Below are 17,270 nucleotides of genomic sequence, written 5' to 3'. Positions count from 1 at the left end.
CCGGCCGGATGTGAGCGGCCGCGTGGACCCCAGCCGCGTGCCCAGAGCCACACGCGTCAGCCCCCCAGGCCCTCCCCGCGGGGCCTCCTCCGCACCTGCCGTGACACTTATCCTCGGCCTCCCCGCTGCGCGCCTGGGGTCACTTGGGGTCTCTGTGTCATCCAGGCTTCCCAAGCGTCCCCAGCCAGGTGGGCTCATGGCCACCTAGTTCCGCCGTGTGGCCCAGGTGCCAGGCCCTTCCTGTAGCACGCGTCACGTTACTTGCTGTGTTTGCTTTTCAATTTTCTTTCCCTCCCACGACCCAGCTCCTTGGGGGCACTCCCCCGGCACAAGTGGCCCTAAATACGGCACAGGGAAGTGACGACCGCTTTGCGCCGGAGGCCTGTGCTGAGCCCGTTGAGATCACAGCGGGGGGGAATCGCCCCTGGCCCAGCCGTGGGCCCAGGCACCCTCGGCCCCTGGGCCGTCCGCCCCCTTGTGCCTGGTGGGCCGCCCCTCCCCCTCCCTGCCGCTGCCCCGCCGTCCGGCCGGCCTGCGCCGTGCTTACCTCCGTGGTTAGACCCTGTCTGTTCTTGAGCTCCGTAGCCACCCCTGCCTGCCTGTTCCCTGTGGTTTCGTCGTTCTCTCTTCCTGGGAGGTCTCGGGGGGCTTTCCTCAGTTGAGAGGAGGGCAAAAGGGTTTTTAAAGACCATTTAGTTTGTCACGCGTGGAATTATTTCCCTTCAGAGGCCGCGTTTTTGAGTAATTGTATCACGAATTCACCATATGAGTTAAAGAACGTAAGTGAGTGCAAAGAGGAAAGGGAACAGCCCTGCCTGGAATGTCACCGTCCAGAGGCAGCCACGTTACCATGTCGGTGCACCCTTGCACAGCACTTGCTTGCACGGGCGTGTGCTCGCATGCCTGTGTGTTTCATAAAGCCGTGTGCGTGGGCGCGTGCTGAACTGGCCCTCTTTTTACCACCTAATTTGCTTTTTAAGTAGTAGTCATCATGTTTGGCGCAGTGAAAATGCTTTTATTTGCAAGAGCAGTGGAAATAGTTAATTTGCCTATAAGAGGACACACGGTCAGCAAATGAAGTTAAAACCAGACAGACAGAACGGGGTGGGGGGGGGGGAGGAAGTGGGCACACCACCGGCTGCCTCAGTGTCCGCGTGCATGTGCTCCCCTCTCCCGCAGAGCATCTGCTGGGTCACCTGGAACAAGCCAAAAGCCTTCCCCCGGCCGGCCAGCACGAAGCCGCTCCCGAGAAGGAAGCAGACGTGCCCCGGGGGGAGCCTCCTGCAGTGCCCAAGAGTGTCAGTGCCACCAAAGAGCAGAAGAAAAAGCCTCGAAGAGGGAGAAAACCCAAAGCATCAAAACCTGAGCAGCCACTAGACATTATAGAAGGCAAAGAGCCAGCAGGTGAGGGCTGGGCCTAGGAAGGGGAGCCAGCAGGCGGGGGTGGCCCTGGGAGGGGGAGCCAGCAGGCGGCGGTGGCCCTGGGAGGGGGAGCCAGCAGGCGGCGGTGGCCCTGGGAGGGGGAGCCAGCAGGCGGGGGTGGCCCTGGGAGGGGGAGCCAGCAGGTGGGAAAACTTAGGATACACAAGGCACACCGAGGGGAACCTGGCCTTTCCCTTTCCCTCTAAATCAGTTCTTTTAGAGCACAATTCCTGTATAAACATGTTTACCGCTGCAAAGTGTGCAGGTTGTGAATGTTGACAAGGGGCCCGCCTGTGTCACGAGTGCCCCATCAGGACAGAGAACCTTACCATCTCCCAGACTTTCTTCCTTGTCTGCGTGACTTAGCCTTGTCCGTCCTGGGATTTCACGTGAATCCCTCTTTCTGTGCCCGGCGTCTTACGTGCGACGTGTGGAGTGAGACCCACCCACGCTGGGTTTCTGTCGTGGGTTCACCGTGTGAAAGCCCGGCCGTCCACTCCCCTGTCGCCTGGGCCTGAGGCCTGCTCCCGTTCTCTGTGATGGTATCCCCGGTTGGGTTTGGAGGGACTCTGACCCACTCTCTGGGGTGCGCAGGGCCTGTGCCCCCTCGGTCCTCTCATGACCTCTGCCAGCACGGCCTGGTGCCAGCAGACCCCTGGGGGGTCTCACACGTAAGGACGAGCTGTGACGCTGGGGCTGGGTCCCCTCGCTGCCTTCGTGCCGACCGCTGAGAGCTTTCCTTTGCTGTCTGGTAGAGCCCTGGTTTTCTTTCCTGAGAACGAAAGGAAACGCTGCTTCTTTCCCAGAATGAAAAAGAATTCAGAGAGCAGCCTTCACCCAATACGGGCTCACCGTCTTCTGCAGCCAGCTCTCGGTCCGTGTTCCGGTCGGAACTGAGAGATGGGCAGGCGGCTTCGACTTCCCCTGCGCAGTGTCTCTGTCTCTCCCTAAACAGGTGGAGAAGACGAGAGGGGAGCTGAGAGCTCTAAGTGGTTCTTTCCCTCATTATTAGTTGCGTTAGGAAGACGTGTAGCAGGTAAAGTGGCAGAAGCCACTGTGTTACCTTCCCGTCGTTCATTGTCCGGAGGTTCGGGCCAGGACACCTGTTACCGTAATCATTTGGCCTTTGGCCCTCGTAGAACACGATGGTCCGCTTTTGAACATACTCAGGGTGGCCGGTCTGGTTTTAAAAGTCAATGTTTCCGAATCTCCGTTAGGACTAAGTAAGTTGAAAGATCCCGTTACGTGTCACGGTTTTGTTTGGGGTTGGTGTGAAAGGGACTGAGATCGTGGCCTAACCGCTCTGCTTTTAGAAAAGATCACAAATTATAACTTCAGTTTCGAGCTGAGAGTAACGTTTTGCTCTTTCGAAACCGGTAACTACGTGGATCCCGCCACGTTGCTAGTCTTCTTTCCTTTCTTCCTCCCGCGTGCGTCTCGCAACGCGTGTCTACGACGTGGGCCTGGCTGCGGTCCGCTCGGGTGCGTTTTCCTGGTTTGGCCGCGTCCCGTCCCCCGCCCCGGCGATGACACGGCTGTCGCGTCCCCTTCACGCAGAGCAAGTGGCGGAGATCGTCACCGAGGTCCCTCCGGATGAGCCAGCGACGGCGGCACCGGACGAGCGGATCATGGAGCTGGTTCTGGGGAAGCTGGCCACCACCACCGGTGACGCCGCTTCAGTGCCAAAGTGAGTCCTGCTGAGGCTCCCGGGGCGGCCGTGTGGACGGCAGGTGCCCCCGGGCGGGGAGGCGCCCCTCCTGGGGGAAAGAAACGGGTGTCCTTTGGGAACGGCAGGATCCTTCCAGAACTCGGGAGCGTGATGCCACGTCCGCTGTGAAGACAGTTAAAAGCGGTTTTGTGTGTGTGTGTGTGTGGTGAGCTGTACGTCGCGGACGGTTGACCATCTGAACCTCTCCTGAGTGCACAGTTCGGTGCCATTAAGTGCACCCACGCTCTGTGCAGCCTCCAGCCGCGTCTGTCTCTGGAACTTTCCATCCTCCCGGACAGAAACTCTGTCCTCATGGAACGCTAACTCCCCATGTCCCTCTCCCCCCACCCCGGCACCCCCTCCCGTCCCTGTCTCCGTGAAGACGGACGTACCTTGTGCGAGGTCCCAGCCTGGGCGCTGGCATGCGATGCCGGCCCTTTTGTGACGGGCCCGTGGCGCTCCACATGCCGTGCTCGAGGCTCATCCAGCAGGTGTCAGATTGTCCTTCCATCCCATCCATAGACAGATTCCTCCATCAGTGGGCACCTGGGCTCCTCCCACCGTTCGGCTGTTGGGAGCAGTGCTGCTGTCACAGAAGTTTCTGTACATGTAACACCTTGTTTCGTTTCGTTTCGTTTCGTTTCTTTTCTTTTCTTTTCTTTTCTTTTCTTTTCTTTTCTTTTCTCTTTTCTCTTTTCTTTTCTCTTCTTTTCTTTTTTCTTTTTTCTTTTCTCTTCTTTTCTCTTCTCTTCTTTTCTTTTCTTTTCGTGAACAAGGAAAATATTTTGTATTCTAGTTGTCATTCCTGGATAAATCTTTGCTCTGACGTGGAATAAGCTGATGCTGATTTCTTTTCGGGCTTTTTTGGAGTGCCTCTTAACGTTCTCACGATGTGCCTGGCCCCGTTTGATCCCGGAGCCCGTGCAGACCGGGGCCGGCGTGCTGTCGGAAACGGGGCCACCTGTTCGTTAACCTACCGTGTCTGACTGCCCAGAGGACTTCTGTGGCTTGCCGTCAGAAAGACGTTTAAAAGGGACAAGAAATTTTTAAAAATCAGGGTCAGAGAAAGTACAGAACAGAGCAGAGGCCAGGCCAGGTGAGAGAAACGGGGATCTTCCCGGGGCATCATCTGAGAGCTTCCTGGTGGCCAGAGTGAAAATGCAGTCAGGAGCGTGGCCATGCTGGACGATCAAGCGGTGTCTCCCGTGCATATTCCCCTGACGCCGGGGTGGTGCCCGAGTGCCTTCCCTCCTCCCCCGCGGCGAGCTAGGAAGGTGTGGAAGAGCCCTTCCCGAGATGGCGGTGACCTCGCGCTTCCTCCCCAACGACGCAGTGTGCCCCCTGTCTCACCAGGTGTCTGTCTGACCTGGCAGGTTCCCGCATCATCCGAGCGCCGCCATCACCCTCAAGAGGAGTCTCATTCTGTCGAGCCGGCACGGCATCCGCAGGAAGCTCGTCAGGCAGCTGGGGGAGCACAGGCGGGTCTACCAGTGCGGCGTCTGCAGCAAGATCTTCCAGAACAGCAGCAACCTGAGCAGGCACGTGCGCTCGCACGGTGAGTCCCCGCGGGACGCCCGGGCCGGGGGAGAGGTGGCCGTGGACCCGGTTGGGGGGGGGGGGGTGCGGGCGCAGCCCCGGTAATGCCCGGAGTCGTGAAGTAGCGTTTCGTCGGTTGGCTCCTAGGTGACAAGCTGTTTAAATGTGAGGAATGTGCCAAGTTGTTCAGCCGCAAGGAGAGTCTGAAGCAGCACGTGTCCTACAAGCACAGCAGGAACGAGGTGAGTGGGGCCCGGGCTCTCGTGCTGGTTGTGGAGGTGCAGCGGGCGATCGGCAGGACGGGCTGCTGGGAAGGGAGACGGGGTCCCCAGGGAGGGGGAGGAGGGGCAGTGGGGTGGGGGGGGGGCGGGAGGAGCAGGGAGGGGCCCCTGGGCTGGCGTTCGCCCTGCGGTACCCGAACCCCCGTTCTTCCAGGGCAATTGGACGGTGAGGATAAGAGCTTGCTCGTGTTCCTAAATCTTGTAGGAGAGTAGTGGGCAGGGACGTAGAGCAGGACGGTGACGTAGACCAGGGCAATGACATAGAGCAGGACAGGAATGGGGACCAGGAGGGTGACATAGAGCAGGCTTACGACAGAGACAGGACGGCAAAGTAGACCAGGGCGGGGACGGAGACCTTACCCACCGGGACGTGGCGAGAGGCAGGTCGGGGGCGCGTCCTCAGGTGGAGCTGCTCCCTGCCCCTGCCCCTCAACAGCGCTCCCCTGTCGCCAGGTGGACAGTGAGTACAGGTACCGCTGCGGCACCTGCGAGAAGACGTTCCGCATCGAGAGCGCCCTCGAGTTCCACAACTGCAGGACAGGTGAGCGGGCGCCCCCTCGCGGCGCTTCTCACCGGCTGGACGGAAGCCGGGCGCTTAGGAACCAGAGGGTGCACTTGCGGCCCCTCCCTCCGTTCGCGGCCCCTCCAGGCGGTCGTTACTGATTCTGAAGGAGCCGCCGGTGGAAACGGCCTCTTGGCCTCCGGGAGAGGCTGTGCCTGCCCCCTCCCCCACCCCCACCCCCAGGCTGTCCTGAGAAAGGTGGGCGGTGGGCCGAGAGGCGCGGGGTGCTCCCGGACCGCGTGAGACATTCCTGGAGGCTTGGGGGGGGGGGGGCGACAGCGTCAGGACGGGGGCTCCGCCTCACTGGCTGGAAGGCCCTCCCTCCGCTGGCCACCCTCCGTTACCCGCCGGGCCTGCCGGCCTCCGGGACCGTGGTGCCGCCGTGCATTGCCCTGTTCTGCTCCGAGCCCGTTCTGTCCGCGGGTCCTGAAAGCGCAGGACTCACTCACTCACTCGTGTGTGTCGCACGCTTGCCCAGGCCTCGAGGCGGGGGGGCCTCTGTGGGCCTGGGCGCGCGTCTCAGGCCCTGGCTGAGCTCAGGCTCCCACCAGAAGGGAGTAGACAGAGCACTGGGTGGGTGACAGCGGGGGTGACAGACAGCGGGGCGTCCCAGCACAGCTGAGAAGGGGGGTGACGGGCGAGTCCCAGCACAGCCGAGAAGGGGGCTGACAGGGGGCGTCCCAGCACAGCCCAGAAGGGGGGTGACGGGCGAGTCCCAGCACAGCCGAGAAGGGGGCTGACGGGGCGTCCCAGCACAGCCCAGAAGGGGTGCCCAGCAGCAGGCGGCTCAGACACCTGCTACCTTGGCCTTTGGTTCCGAACCCCTTTCCTGTTGGCCCCTCCGTGCACCCCTTGTACCTGTGGGCTGGTTCTCACGTCCCATCTCAGACCCTTTAAGCAGCTTTAGGTAAGCCTCCACCGCCTGTCCCACGGGGCAGCTCCTGCTCCCAGGCATCTGCTGGGTCCCGTCCTGTGCTCGGGCCTGGAGCCCTGGCTTGTTTGTCCACGGCGCCCCGTGTGGCCACCTGCTCCTGTGACGGGGCTTTTCCGAGGGCACGCGAGTCTCGTTTCTCCTGAGCTCCACCTGCTCCGCACCGTCCACGGCATGAAGTGGTGGCCCCGGAAGCTTCCAGGCGCACATGCATTCTGAGCTGTGCACCCCAGGAGTGCCCTCAAATCTGGGGCACCCCTCCCCCAAGCTTTTTCGACGGATGCAGTGCCTGTCAGGAGCCTAAGCTGCGTCCGTGGCCAGAGTCAGGATGGCACCCCATGTGGCCACCTGCGGCTCTGCAGGAGTGCGGAGCGATGTCCCCATGCCCTCCGGTGTCTGGTGGGGTAGCCTCAAGACAGGGGGACAAGTTGGCCTCTTTTTATCTGACAAATGAAACAAAGTAATAAAAGGAGTCAGAACAGCTATCGGTACATGTCAAATAAAGGGCCTGTTAAACCAGGCGTTTTTTTCTTTTCATTATATAGAACTAACCGCAGCAGTGAATTAAGGTGCATCTTCTCTCTAATCTCCAAAGTTAGAAGTTTCCGATGGAAACCAAAGAATAACAGGGCCCCAGGTGGCTCAGTCGGTTAAGCGTCCCACTTCGGCTCAGGTCATGATCTCGCGGTTCGTGGGTTCGAGCCCTGCGTCGGGGGCCTGGAGCCTGCTTCGGATTCTGTGTCTCCCTCTCTTTCTGCCCCTCCCCTGCTTGCTCGCTCGCTCTGTCTCTCTCAAAAATAAACGTTAAAAAAATTTTAAAAAAGAAAACAAAGAACAACTTGGAGACTAGCTCATTTGTGTCATAGGTCATTTGCATACCGTCCACTCTTCTCCATCATCCAAGTTAGGAAAATGTGTCTTCCACAGACCGTTAAACCAAGGAGTTCTACGAATGGGGAGAAGCTTATGGACGTGTAGACTTAGAGAACAGTGTGGGTTCACATCCAAGTGCCCCACCCCGTGCAGCGCAGCTGTCCCAGAAACCCACCATCCCGTGTCCCGGTGCACCAGGTCCCAAGTAGCAGGCATTTGCTCTTAGTTGCTGCATTTTGTTGAAACATAAATGCAGACTTGGTGGCAGAAAGTGGCCGTTGGGACCAGGTGCCCGTCTGGACTCCTGCACTGGTGACCTGTGTGTGCCCCGGCAGGAAAAGCCACCTGCACTGTGGCAGCCTGGTCCCGGTCAGCTGAGCCGTCGAGAACAGTTAGGAGTGCAGGCACCGGGTGGCACTTGTGACAGAGAAAGCTGACCCCCGGGGACAGTGCTGCGCCTTCTGCGGCTCTCAGACCCCAGGACTCGGGCCACCTGCCTGGGAGGGAGGCTCAGCTGTGCTGCTTAGTCCCAGCCCAGAAGTGGTGTGGGGGTGGGGTGGGGAGTGGGGGGGGGGTGCCTGCTAAAGAGGCATCTAGAACAAGACAGGCCTGCGAGCGGTGGCGGAAATCGGGCATTTGTGTGTGGGGGGGTGGGAAGGTGGCAGAGAAGGGCAGGTGACAGGTGGGCTGCAGAGGAGCAGGTGGGGGCTCAGCGTTGGGGCGGGAAGGATGCAGGTTGGGGGTTGGGGCTGCAGTCGAGGTGGGTGGCGGGTGAGGGCCAAGCCAGTGGCGGTTCAGCCCTCTCTACTGCAGAATCACACCCGGATGACCGGAGGCAGGTGGTTGGGGAGGGGAGGGGGCCTGTGGGTGTGGTGGCGGTGACAGAGAGGAGCTGGTGTCTGTCTTCCCCGGCGAGGAGCAGCTGGTTCAGCCCTGGGCTCCCGCAGCGCAGACGATGGCTTTTCGTGGCCGTGTGGCCCTCGTGCGCCTCTGCCTGTCACCGGGGCCTCCTTGCCATTCTCACGGCCGGGATGCCGATCCTGCAGTCGGTGTCATTTACCTAAAAGTTGCCGTGTGTCTGCTTGCTCTCTGGACAGATGACAAGACGTTCCAATGTGAGATGTGTTTCAGATTCTTCTCCACCAACAGTAACCTCTCCAAGCACAAGAAGAAGCACGGGGACAAGAAGTTTGCTTGTGAGGTCTGCAACAAAATGTTCTACCGCAAGGACGTCATGCTCGACCACCAGCGGAGGCACCTGGAAGGTGAGCCTGCCTGCTCTGGGTGCGAGCTCCTGGGATGGGGTGGGGCGGGCGCCTCCCCTGCGCAGTTTGGCCCCGCCCACCGTCAAGTCCTCATCCCCAGGCACAGAGAGGTACCTCGGGGCCTTAACAGTGCTGTGTGTCCGTGGGAACTCTTGGAAACATCCTAAATGTTCTGCGGTGGGGAAGGAGTCTAAAAAAAAAAAATAACTGGGTTTTTTTGTTTTTAATTACTTATTTTTGAGAGAGACAGAGCACGAGCAGGGGAGGGGCACAGAGAGAGAGAGAGACACAGAATCGGAAGCAGGCTCCAGGCTCCGAGCCGTCAGCACAGAGCCCGACGCGGGGCTCGAACTCACGAACCGTGAGATCATGACCTGAGCCAAAGTCGGATGCTTAACAGACTGAGCCACCCAGGCGCCCCAAAAAATGGATTTTTTTATAGGATTGAAGACTCTGCACCTAATAAAGCATTTACTGCTTTCACTATGACAGTGAGGAAAAAACAGCATATGAAATTGTGTATGGGGTGTGCTTCCAGTCTTGTGCACGGAGCAGAATGTTCTGGGCAGATGCTGCTGGCTGGGGCCATAGTAGTTTCTCCCTCATTCCTCATCCTCCCTGCGGGCCCCAGATGGCCCAGGCCGTTTGTAGCAGGGGAGCCGGGGGACTGCTCCAATGTGGTGGGTTCACGGGAAGCCAGGTACAAGAGGAAGACGGATGGCAGGGGGGTCGGTTCCAGGGTGGGACAGGGAGTGAGAGACGATGGAAGTGAGGAGTGGGGTGGCCCCACGGGGCAGGCTCGGAGCCGCGCAGACAGGATCCCCGAGTGGGAAGGCGCAGACAGCAGTCGCGGGGACGCACCCGGGCTGCGGGTGACACCCAGACTTGGTGTCAGAGCCGGCTCAGGCAGACCCTCCTTAATTTTTTTTAAAAATGTTTATTTGTTTTTGAGACAGCATGAACAGGGGAGGGTCAGAGAGAGAGGGAGACACAGAATCCGAGGCAGGCTCCAGGCTCTGAGCTGTCAGCACAGAGCCTGACACGGGGCTTGAACTCACAAACTGTAAGATCATGACCTGAGCCGAAGTCCGACGCTCAACCGACTGAGCCACCCAGGCGCCCCAGACAGACCCTCTTTAAATTGGCTTTCTAGTTGTGATAATCCTGGCTTTTCCTCTAGAAGCCCCTTGTCTCTTGCTGACCAGCCCTCAGTAAGTGACACTGACCAGAGCACCTTTATGAGAAAGTCTGAAAAGAATTGCGGATGAGGTACAGGCTTGCCGAAAAAGAAAGCGGAGTCTCACGGAACTGGAACTGTTCCGCACAAAGATGTGCGTACTCCCGTCATTATGCCTCTTCGAAATAAGACGAGGCACATTCTGTATAATTTTCGCACTCCACTTTTTGACCTGGCTGTCGTTCCTGTGGCTTCAGGAGATCTCTTTCCCTCTGGGACCCGTGGGTGGTGCCCTTGGGCCTCTCCAGCCAAACCCGGTGCCCACTTAGTGAGTGGATGGCCCTGGGCAAGCCACTGGGCCTCAGTTTCCTCACCTGTGCAGCAGAGATAGGCTTCCTGCCCGACCCTGTAGGCTGGTGGGTGGCTGAGGCAGACCCTCCCGGTAAAGCCCGTCACCGTCAACGCCGCCCTCAGCGTTCCCTGACAGACAGGTGCCCGGGCTTGATTCTACCGCATTTTACAACTGACGCACCAGTCAGATCGTTTTCCGCAGGAACGAACTAACGCATTCACGGTTTTTCCTTTTCCGTTGGCTCATCGTCCAAACCACTGCTTCAGATCTGATGCGTTTTATGCCACTGGGAGCCTTCTGGAGAATGACGTATTCATGTCCAGCTTGCTGGGTGTTCTTAAGTTCACCTCTGCATTCACACCATGGGATGCGGGAAGGTTCCAGAAGGGGTCAGCTGTGTAGAAAGAAACGATGAGAGCGAACTTCTGTCTTTTACTCAAAGATTACCTGTTTCGTGCAAACTTCTAAAAAGCTGTGGTGATCCCAGTTATGAACAGTTACGTCTTAAAACCCCAAGGAGCTTATCGTCATTAGGTGTTCTCTCCCTGATCAACCGATTTAACTTGCAAGGATGAATATTGGTGTCTTTTTAAGAAAAAATGTCACGCCTAAGGATGCGACCTCTGCCTTGAGCCTTTGAATGGAGGGAAAGCCCTTTCTTTGGTGTCAGCACCGGCTCGCCCTTCCACACTGTAGAACTCCAAACCCACGCTGCCCTTGTGTTTCCCAACGCTTCAGATGCACGAACCGCGTCCCTGGTTCCCATGGGCACACGCAGCCGTTCCTTCCCTGGAGCCGGGAGGAGCCGTGGTTAGCGCGGCCGCGTCCTGTGCTGGGCGCCACTCACGCGCTCGCTGGTGCCGCTGACCCTGCCCCCACCGCCCAGGCGGCCACACTGGCCTAGTGGCAGGTGCCCGGCACGCACGCGCCGTGTGTACTCACTCTCCTGCTTGGGTGGGCGGGCATTGCAGGAGTGCGGCGGGTGAAGAGGGAGGACCTGGACGCCGGCGGCGAGAACCTGGTCCGCTACAAGAAGGAGCCCTCGGGATGCCCCGTGTGTGGCAAGGTGAGGCTCAGATATTTCTAACACTGGCTTCTTTGCTGCTTCTGACGACTTCTTGTTTTCACCCCTGTCTGCCTTGACCCGCTGCCCCTGCCCCTCCCCAGGAGCCTATCTTCCCCTCCTGTTGAGTCAGCTTCCCACCCAGCACCCCGGGTGTGGTCACGGGGTGGCTGGCCCGGGTCACCATGAAAACAGTAGCCTCCTGTTCCTTGTGAATCGCTTCCCTTCACTCACCTCTCGTGTTCTCCTCCTGGAGTGGGTGGGGTCAGAAGGGCTCAGGACACCTGCGCTCTGGGTTTACGTGGCCCCCAGGACTGGCCGTCCAGACGGAGACTCTCAGGCCAGCGGGGCCCCGCAGGTGGCTTCTGCTGCTGGTTTGTCCCCTGAGCTACGTGACGGAGGCCGCGGGGCCCCCGCATCCCAGCCCGGCCCCAGCGGCCGAGGAGAGGGCAGTGCCTGTGTCTCCACCCCCATCACAGCTGGAAACAGCCGTGGACGTGGGCAGTGGACGTGACTTGTGCTGACACCCGGTGCACAGAGGATGGAATTCTTCTCTGATGCCAAGTTTCAGAAAATTGAGGCTCTTTCTGTGTTTACTGGCTTCTTCCCAGGCCCCGTCCTAGTGCTGTAGTTAAGTGAGCGAGTAAAGTTGAGCAGAATCCCGCTGGTGGTGGAGACCAGAGGACGGTTAGGTCTCCGGGGTAACGTGGGCTCGTACTTGGACGACCGTTCGCTCCTGTCCGCTCATGACTCTAGCACCTGGGAAGGGTACCGGGGACACGTACCGCGTCCTCGTGCCTGGTGCGGCTGGTCAGGCCCCGCTCCTCCGCCCGCAGGTGTTCTCCTGCAGAAGCAACATGAACAAGCACCTGCTGACCCACGGCGACAAGAAGTACACCTGCGAGATCTGCGGCCGCAAGTTCTTCCGCGTGGACGTGCTCAGGGACCACATCCACGTCCACTTCAAGGTGCCAGCACCACCCTCTCCTGGGTGGCTCACGTGGACGCGTGGCGGGCCCTCGTGGTCAGCTTGGCCCCACTGCCTCTCTTCAGCTGGGCGTCTGTGACCCTCTGCTGCATCCATCCGGAGCCCCATCCGCAGGGCTCACAAGCAGTCCCTCCGTTCTAGGTGTTTCCCAGGGAGGGGGTGGGAGGGGCAGCGAGGACGGGGCAGGGCTCACAAGCAGTCCCTCCGTTCTAGGTGTTTCCTGGGAAGGGGGTGGGGGGGCAGCGAGGACGGGGCAGGGCTCACAAGCGGTCCCTCCGTTCTAGGTGTTTCCCAGGGAGGGGGTGGGGGGGGCAGCGAGGACGGGGCAGGGCTCACAAGCGGTCCCTCCATTCCAGGTGTTTCCCAGGGAGGGAGTGGGGGGGCAGCAAGGACGGGACAGGGCTCACAAGCGGTCCCTCCGTTCTAGGTGTTTCCCAGGGAGGGGGTGGGAGGGGCAGTGAGGACGGGGCAGGGCTCACAAGCAGTCCCTCCGTTCTAGGTGTTTCCCAGGGAGGGAGTGGGGGGGGCAGTGAGGACGGGGCAGGGCTCACAAGCAGTCCCTCCGTTCTAGGTGTTTCCCAGGGAGTGGGTCGGGGGGGTGGGCAGCGAGGACGGGGTCGTCTTTAAGGGCAGAAGTGCCGACCCAGGAGGCAAATGAGGAAATGGTAGGTGGTGCTCAAGTCCGGTGAGGACGGTGAGCCCTCGCCGGGCTCTTGGAGGCGTCTGTCCACCTGCCTGCAGCACAGGACCTGTTTCCTGGCAGTCCCGGCCTCGGGCACGGGTTGGGGTTTCGCTGAGAAGGTGTGAGTCAAAGGCGGGGGGCGAGCATGAGTGTGAGGGGATCCCCAGGGCAGGTGCTGGGCCACGTGGACTGAGCTGGGGTGGGAGGACGGACCCAGGAGCGTCCGGGAGCTTTAGTCGGAGGGGTGAGGGGCACTTAGGCTTCACTGGGACCTGGGATGCTAGTCTGCCGCCTCCTCAGCGTCCACTTCTCTCCTGCCATGAAAACATGGCTTCCTGAGGATTCAGTCAGGCCCAGCGCAGGTGACGGGCCCGGCCCGGGTGCGCGCCTGTGGCTGCGTGGCTCTGGTCAGGTGCTTCTCCTCCCACAGCTCCTTCAGACGGTGTTGCTGTGTGTGTGTTAATGGAAAAGCGGGAATTGAACTTGAGTAAGAAATAGAGCCTAGGCCCCCGTGAAAACCTCCTAGACGCGACAGCGAACTTTCCGAAGGAAGCCTGTCCACCCTTCCCAGAATCCTAAGTTTTGCTGAAAAACGAAAGCTGGCCAGTGCTGCGCACCCCTGGCGGCCTCTGGCAGGAAATGGGCCGCGCCCGGGAGCATGGAGCCCAGGTCCGCCGCAGCCTTGGGGGCGAGCAGCTAAGACGGGGAGCCCAGCCCCACGCAGGCACCCCACGCCTGGCCGCCAGCTCGCTGCGCACTGAGCGGGGGTGTGCGCGGGCCCGAGGGGGCCACAGGGGACACGGCAGGCAGCCCCGGGTGGGACCCACTGCCTTCTCCACGTGGGCCGGCCCGGCACTGCTGGGGGGCGAGGGACCCGTCAGCGCTTCTGTGCCCGTGCGGGAAGCCGGACCTCGCGACTGCGTTTTCCAGGACATTGCGCTGATGGACGACCACCAGAGGGAGGAGTTTATCGGCAAGATCGGCATCTCCTCGGAGGAGAACGATGACAATTCGGACGCCAGCGCGGACTCCGAGCCTCACAAGTACAGCTGCAAGCGGTGCCAGGTACTCGCCACGGGCCTTCGTGCCCAGGCTGGCGGGAAGGAGGCAATTCCGGCAGAGAGATGGTGGGGCCACTCGCGGACGGTGGGTGTGGCTCTCCCTCTTCACACGGACCGCAGTTTCAGAGCCGTCTCGTGGCTGGTGTGCGTGCGGCCGCGCGGGGACCCGGGTTGGGGTGGGGAACCCATCTCTGGAGGCCGTGCAGCGGCTGGTGATCCGCTCGCGGCATGCGCGGTGGTCCCCGCGTTAGGCTTCGCTGCTCCGCGGAGACGCAGTTCGCTCCCTACCTAGTATGGGTTCCCGTGCGGCTGTGCCTGCGTCAGTCACCCGGCCATGCGGCCGTCCGGGAGGTGGGGTGGGTGGGGAGCAGGAGAGGGTGCAGGGGCAGGCCGGTCTGCAGCGGGGAGCAGCTGGCGCCCGCCTCCCCCGCTCCCCCCCGCTCTGCAGTTTCCTGGCGCCGGCCCCGCCCTTGGGAGTCCCCTCTGTCCGGCCCGGGCGGCGGGCCGTCACCGGGGCCTCGGCGCCCAGCGGTGCCATCGTCAGCTGGAGGGCGGGAGGCCGTGCGCGGGCGTGAACGGTGCACCTGTCGGCAGCTCACCTTCGGCCGCGGGAAGGAGTACCTGAAGCACATCATGGAGGTGCACAAGGAGAAGGGCTACGGCTGCAGCATCTGCAACCGCCGCTTCGCCCTGAAGGCCACCTACCACGCCCACATGGTCATCCACCGGGAGAACCTGCCGGACCCCAACGTGCAGAAGTGAGGCCTCCTGGGGCTGGGCTTCCAGGGCCTGGCACGATGCCAGAGGGGGCGCGTTCCCTGCGGGGAGGCAGGTGCTCGGAGGGCGGGTCTGTCCCCCCCCCCCACCCCCCCGGGAGCCCTGTGGCCGGGTCTTGAGGGAAGCACGCTTACCTCCTTTATCCCGCACGTGGGGGGTCCCGCCTCCCTCGCCCTCCTGGCCCCGCAGCGCAAGTCGACCGCACCACAGACGGATAGTGTGGTTCTCGGCCTGCCTACGGAACCGCCGGTAACCCCGTTTCCCCACCGTGATTAGGTTCCCTGGATGCCGTAGCCGTGGTCAGTGCCGTGTGCCGGGGCGAGCCAGCGGCCGCCCTGTGTGGAGGCCGCCGTAGCCAGCTTGGGCTGCGGTAACGGGGCGGCTGGGCAGCCTGCACGGTGGGAACGTGCGATGTCAGGCCTGGAGCCGCGAGGTCTGAGTTCAGGGGTGGGCAGGGCTGCTTCCCCTGGAGGCCGGGGCTTCCCGGCTGGGCTCCTATCCGCGGCCCTGGCCGTGTGCTCACGTGGTCCTCCCCCGTGCGCGTCTGTGTCCCAGTTCCTCCTTCCGGCGAGGACATCAGTCATACTGGAGTGGGGCCACCCTGGTGACCTGATGTTTCACTCCTCTGTGAAGACCCTGTTTCCAAATGCTGTCACCTTTTGAAGGCCCGGAGTCAGGACTCCAGCCTGTGGACTTTGAGGGGCGCACGGTTCAGCCCGTATTGGAGGCTGCAGTGTTCGTGTCCGGCGGCCTCCACTAGCCTGTTTTCTGCGACCCCTGCGTGAGGAAGGGGCTCGGGGCAAGCGCTCTGCTGTTGCCGCCCGCCCTGAGGCTCGCGTCTCCTCGCAGGTACATCCACCCGTGCGAGATCTGCGGGCGCATCTTCAACAGCATCGGGAACTTGGAGCGGCACAAGCTCATCCACACAGGTAGCGCGCTGCCGCGGGACCGGGACGGACCGGGGTGTCGTGGCGCCCCGCTTGGAGGGCCTGTCCCCACGCTCCCTGCTCTGGCAGTCTCGCCGCCCCACCACCCCCCGCCTCCGCGCGCTCTCTCTCTGGCCTCTCCTGTCCCTGCGTCCTCACCACCGCTTCCGTCCCCAGCGCGGGCCCCTGCCCTGTGGCCCCGGCGGCTCCTGGGGCCCCTCTCGCGGCCGAGGAGCCAGAGCGGAGGTTCCGTGGAGGCCGTGAGCTGTGTCGCACCGCGCTTCTCCGTCGCCGCCTTCGTGGCGGGGGACGCGGCTGGGAGGGTCCACGGGTGCTGAAGCGCTGGTGCGCTTGTCGTGCAGGGGTGAAGAGCCACGCCTGCGAGCAGTGCGGGAAGTCCTTCGCGCGGAAGGACATGCTGAAGGAGCACATGCGCGTGCACGACAACATCCGCGAGTACCTGTGCGCCGAGTGCGGGAAAGGTACGCGGGCGCCGGCGGGGGCGGGGGGCGCGGCGTCGCCGGGCCGGGACACAGGCAGCGCAGGGCATCCGCGATGGACTCGAGGCACAAGTGAGCCACCTGAAAAGAGGGGCGAGCGAGCAGCCAGGGGCTGAGAAACCGGAAGACCCGCCGTGCGCTCCTCGCGTGCGGCCAAGTGCGTGGCCCCTCCCTGCGGCTGAGCCGAACCTTCCACGTGGGACGGGTTGGCTGTGACCAGTGAGCCTGGGTCCCCGGCTTTCGGGTGAAATTACTGGAATAATAAACCTATGAGCAAAAGATCTCCCTTCTGTAAGTAAAATGGGGGGAGGGGGGGAGGTCATCCCAGGACATGGCAAATTTTTAACCCGTTTCTGTTCCAAAACACAAGAGCCTCTGGGGCCGCGGCGAAGGCGCTGTCTGCAGCGGACAGCGTCACCTCGGCCCCGTTCAGACCCGGGCACATCAGGCTCTTGGCTTTGCCTTTAGCTCTTTTAAGCATTTTGTATTCTATAAAGGTTTTTTTTTTTCCTTTATTGGGTTCTTATTTATTCATTATTTATTTTGTTTACTTGGTTTGAGAAAGCGAGCATGAGCAGGGGAGGGGCAGAGAAAGAGGGAGGGGAGAGCGCCCCAGCAGGACGCTGGCTGTCAGCACAGAGCCCGATGTAGGGGCTGGAACCCACACACTGTGAAATCATGATCTGAGCCCAGATCAAAAGCCAGTCATGTAACTGACCCACCCGCGTGCCCCTCCTTTATTTGTTTTTTAAGTTAAACAGAAAAGTACGAAGAAAACACAGATGTCTCATAATTCCCCTCACCGGATAACCCGTTAAGCACACTTGAAATAAGATTACGTGTAAAAGCTTAGAAAGAACGAACTTCAGAGAAAGCAAGACGTGATCATTTCCCCTTCTCCTGCCTGCGCCCTCCCCCCCATCTGTCTCCCTGGAGGTGACAAGTTCTTGTTTGTCCTCCAAAGTCACCTTGTGCAAGGGCAGCACGCAGCCTCCTTCATTGGAAAAGCAAGGCAGGCACCTAATTTTACTTTTCTGACGGTAACACAAACTGGCACGTGAGGTAAAGTTGTTGCTTCTGCCTCGGACCCATTACACTCTTCAAGAGAACCTCTGTCTCTGTTTTGTAGGAACATTCTAGAAGTTTCTGTGTCCGTCTTAGTGATG

The 17,270-nt window shown here is 60.9% G+C and overlaps 1 protein-coding gene across 3 annotated transcripts in view; it reads left to right on the top strand.

The window, feature by feature from the left end:
• Positions 1-17,270, top strand: part of PRDM15 (PR/SET domain 15) — a 67,044-nt gene that overhangs the window by 32,475 nt on the left and 17,299 nt on the right. For all 3 annotated transcript variants that reach the window (XM_030328464.2, XM_032594791.1, XM_030328466.2), the window contains 12 exons: positions 1,180-1,404; positions 2,980-3,109; positions 4,504-4,685; positions 4,814-4,908; positions 5,401-5,488; positions 8,411-8,578; positions 11,079-11,173; positions 12,007-12,138; positions 13,771-13,905; positions 14,496-14,659; positions 15,528-15,607; positions 15,967-16,086. In XM_030328464.2, coding sequence (XP_030184324.2) covers positions 1,180-1,404; positions 2,980-3,109; positions 4,504-4,685; positions 4,814-4,908; positions 5,401-5,488; positions 8,411-8,578; positions 11,079-11,173; positions 12,007-12,138; positions 13,771-13,905; positions 14,496-14,659; positions 15,528-15,607; positions 15,967-16,086 — 1,614 coding nt within the window. The remainder of the gene's footprint in view (positions 1-1,179; positions 1,405-2,979; positions 3,110-4,503; positions 4,686-4,813; positions 4,909-5,400; positions 5,489-8,410; positions 8,579-11,078; positions 11,174-12,006; positions 12,139-13,770; positions 13,906-14,495; positions 14,660-15,527; positions 15,608-15,966; positions 16,087-17,270) is intronic.

Source organism: Lynx canadensis, chromosome C2, assembly GCF_007474595.2.
Source record: "Lynx canadensis isolate LIC74 chromosome C2, mLynCan4.pri.v2, whole genome shotgun sequence".
Lineage (NCBI taxonomy): Eukaryota > Metazoa > Chordata > Mammalia > Carnivora > Felidae > Lynx > Lynx canadensis.
Note: the sequence above shows the minus strand (reverse complement) of the source record. Positions and strands in the feature narration are given on the sequence as shown.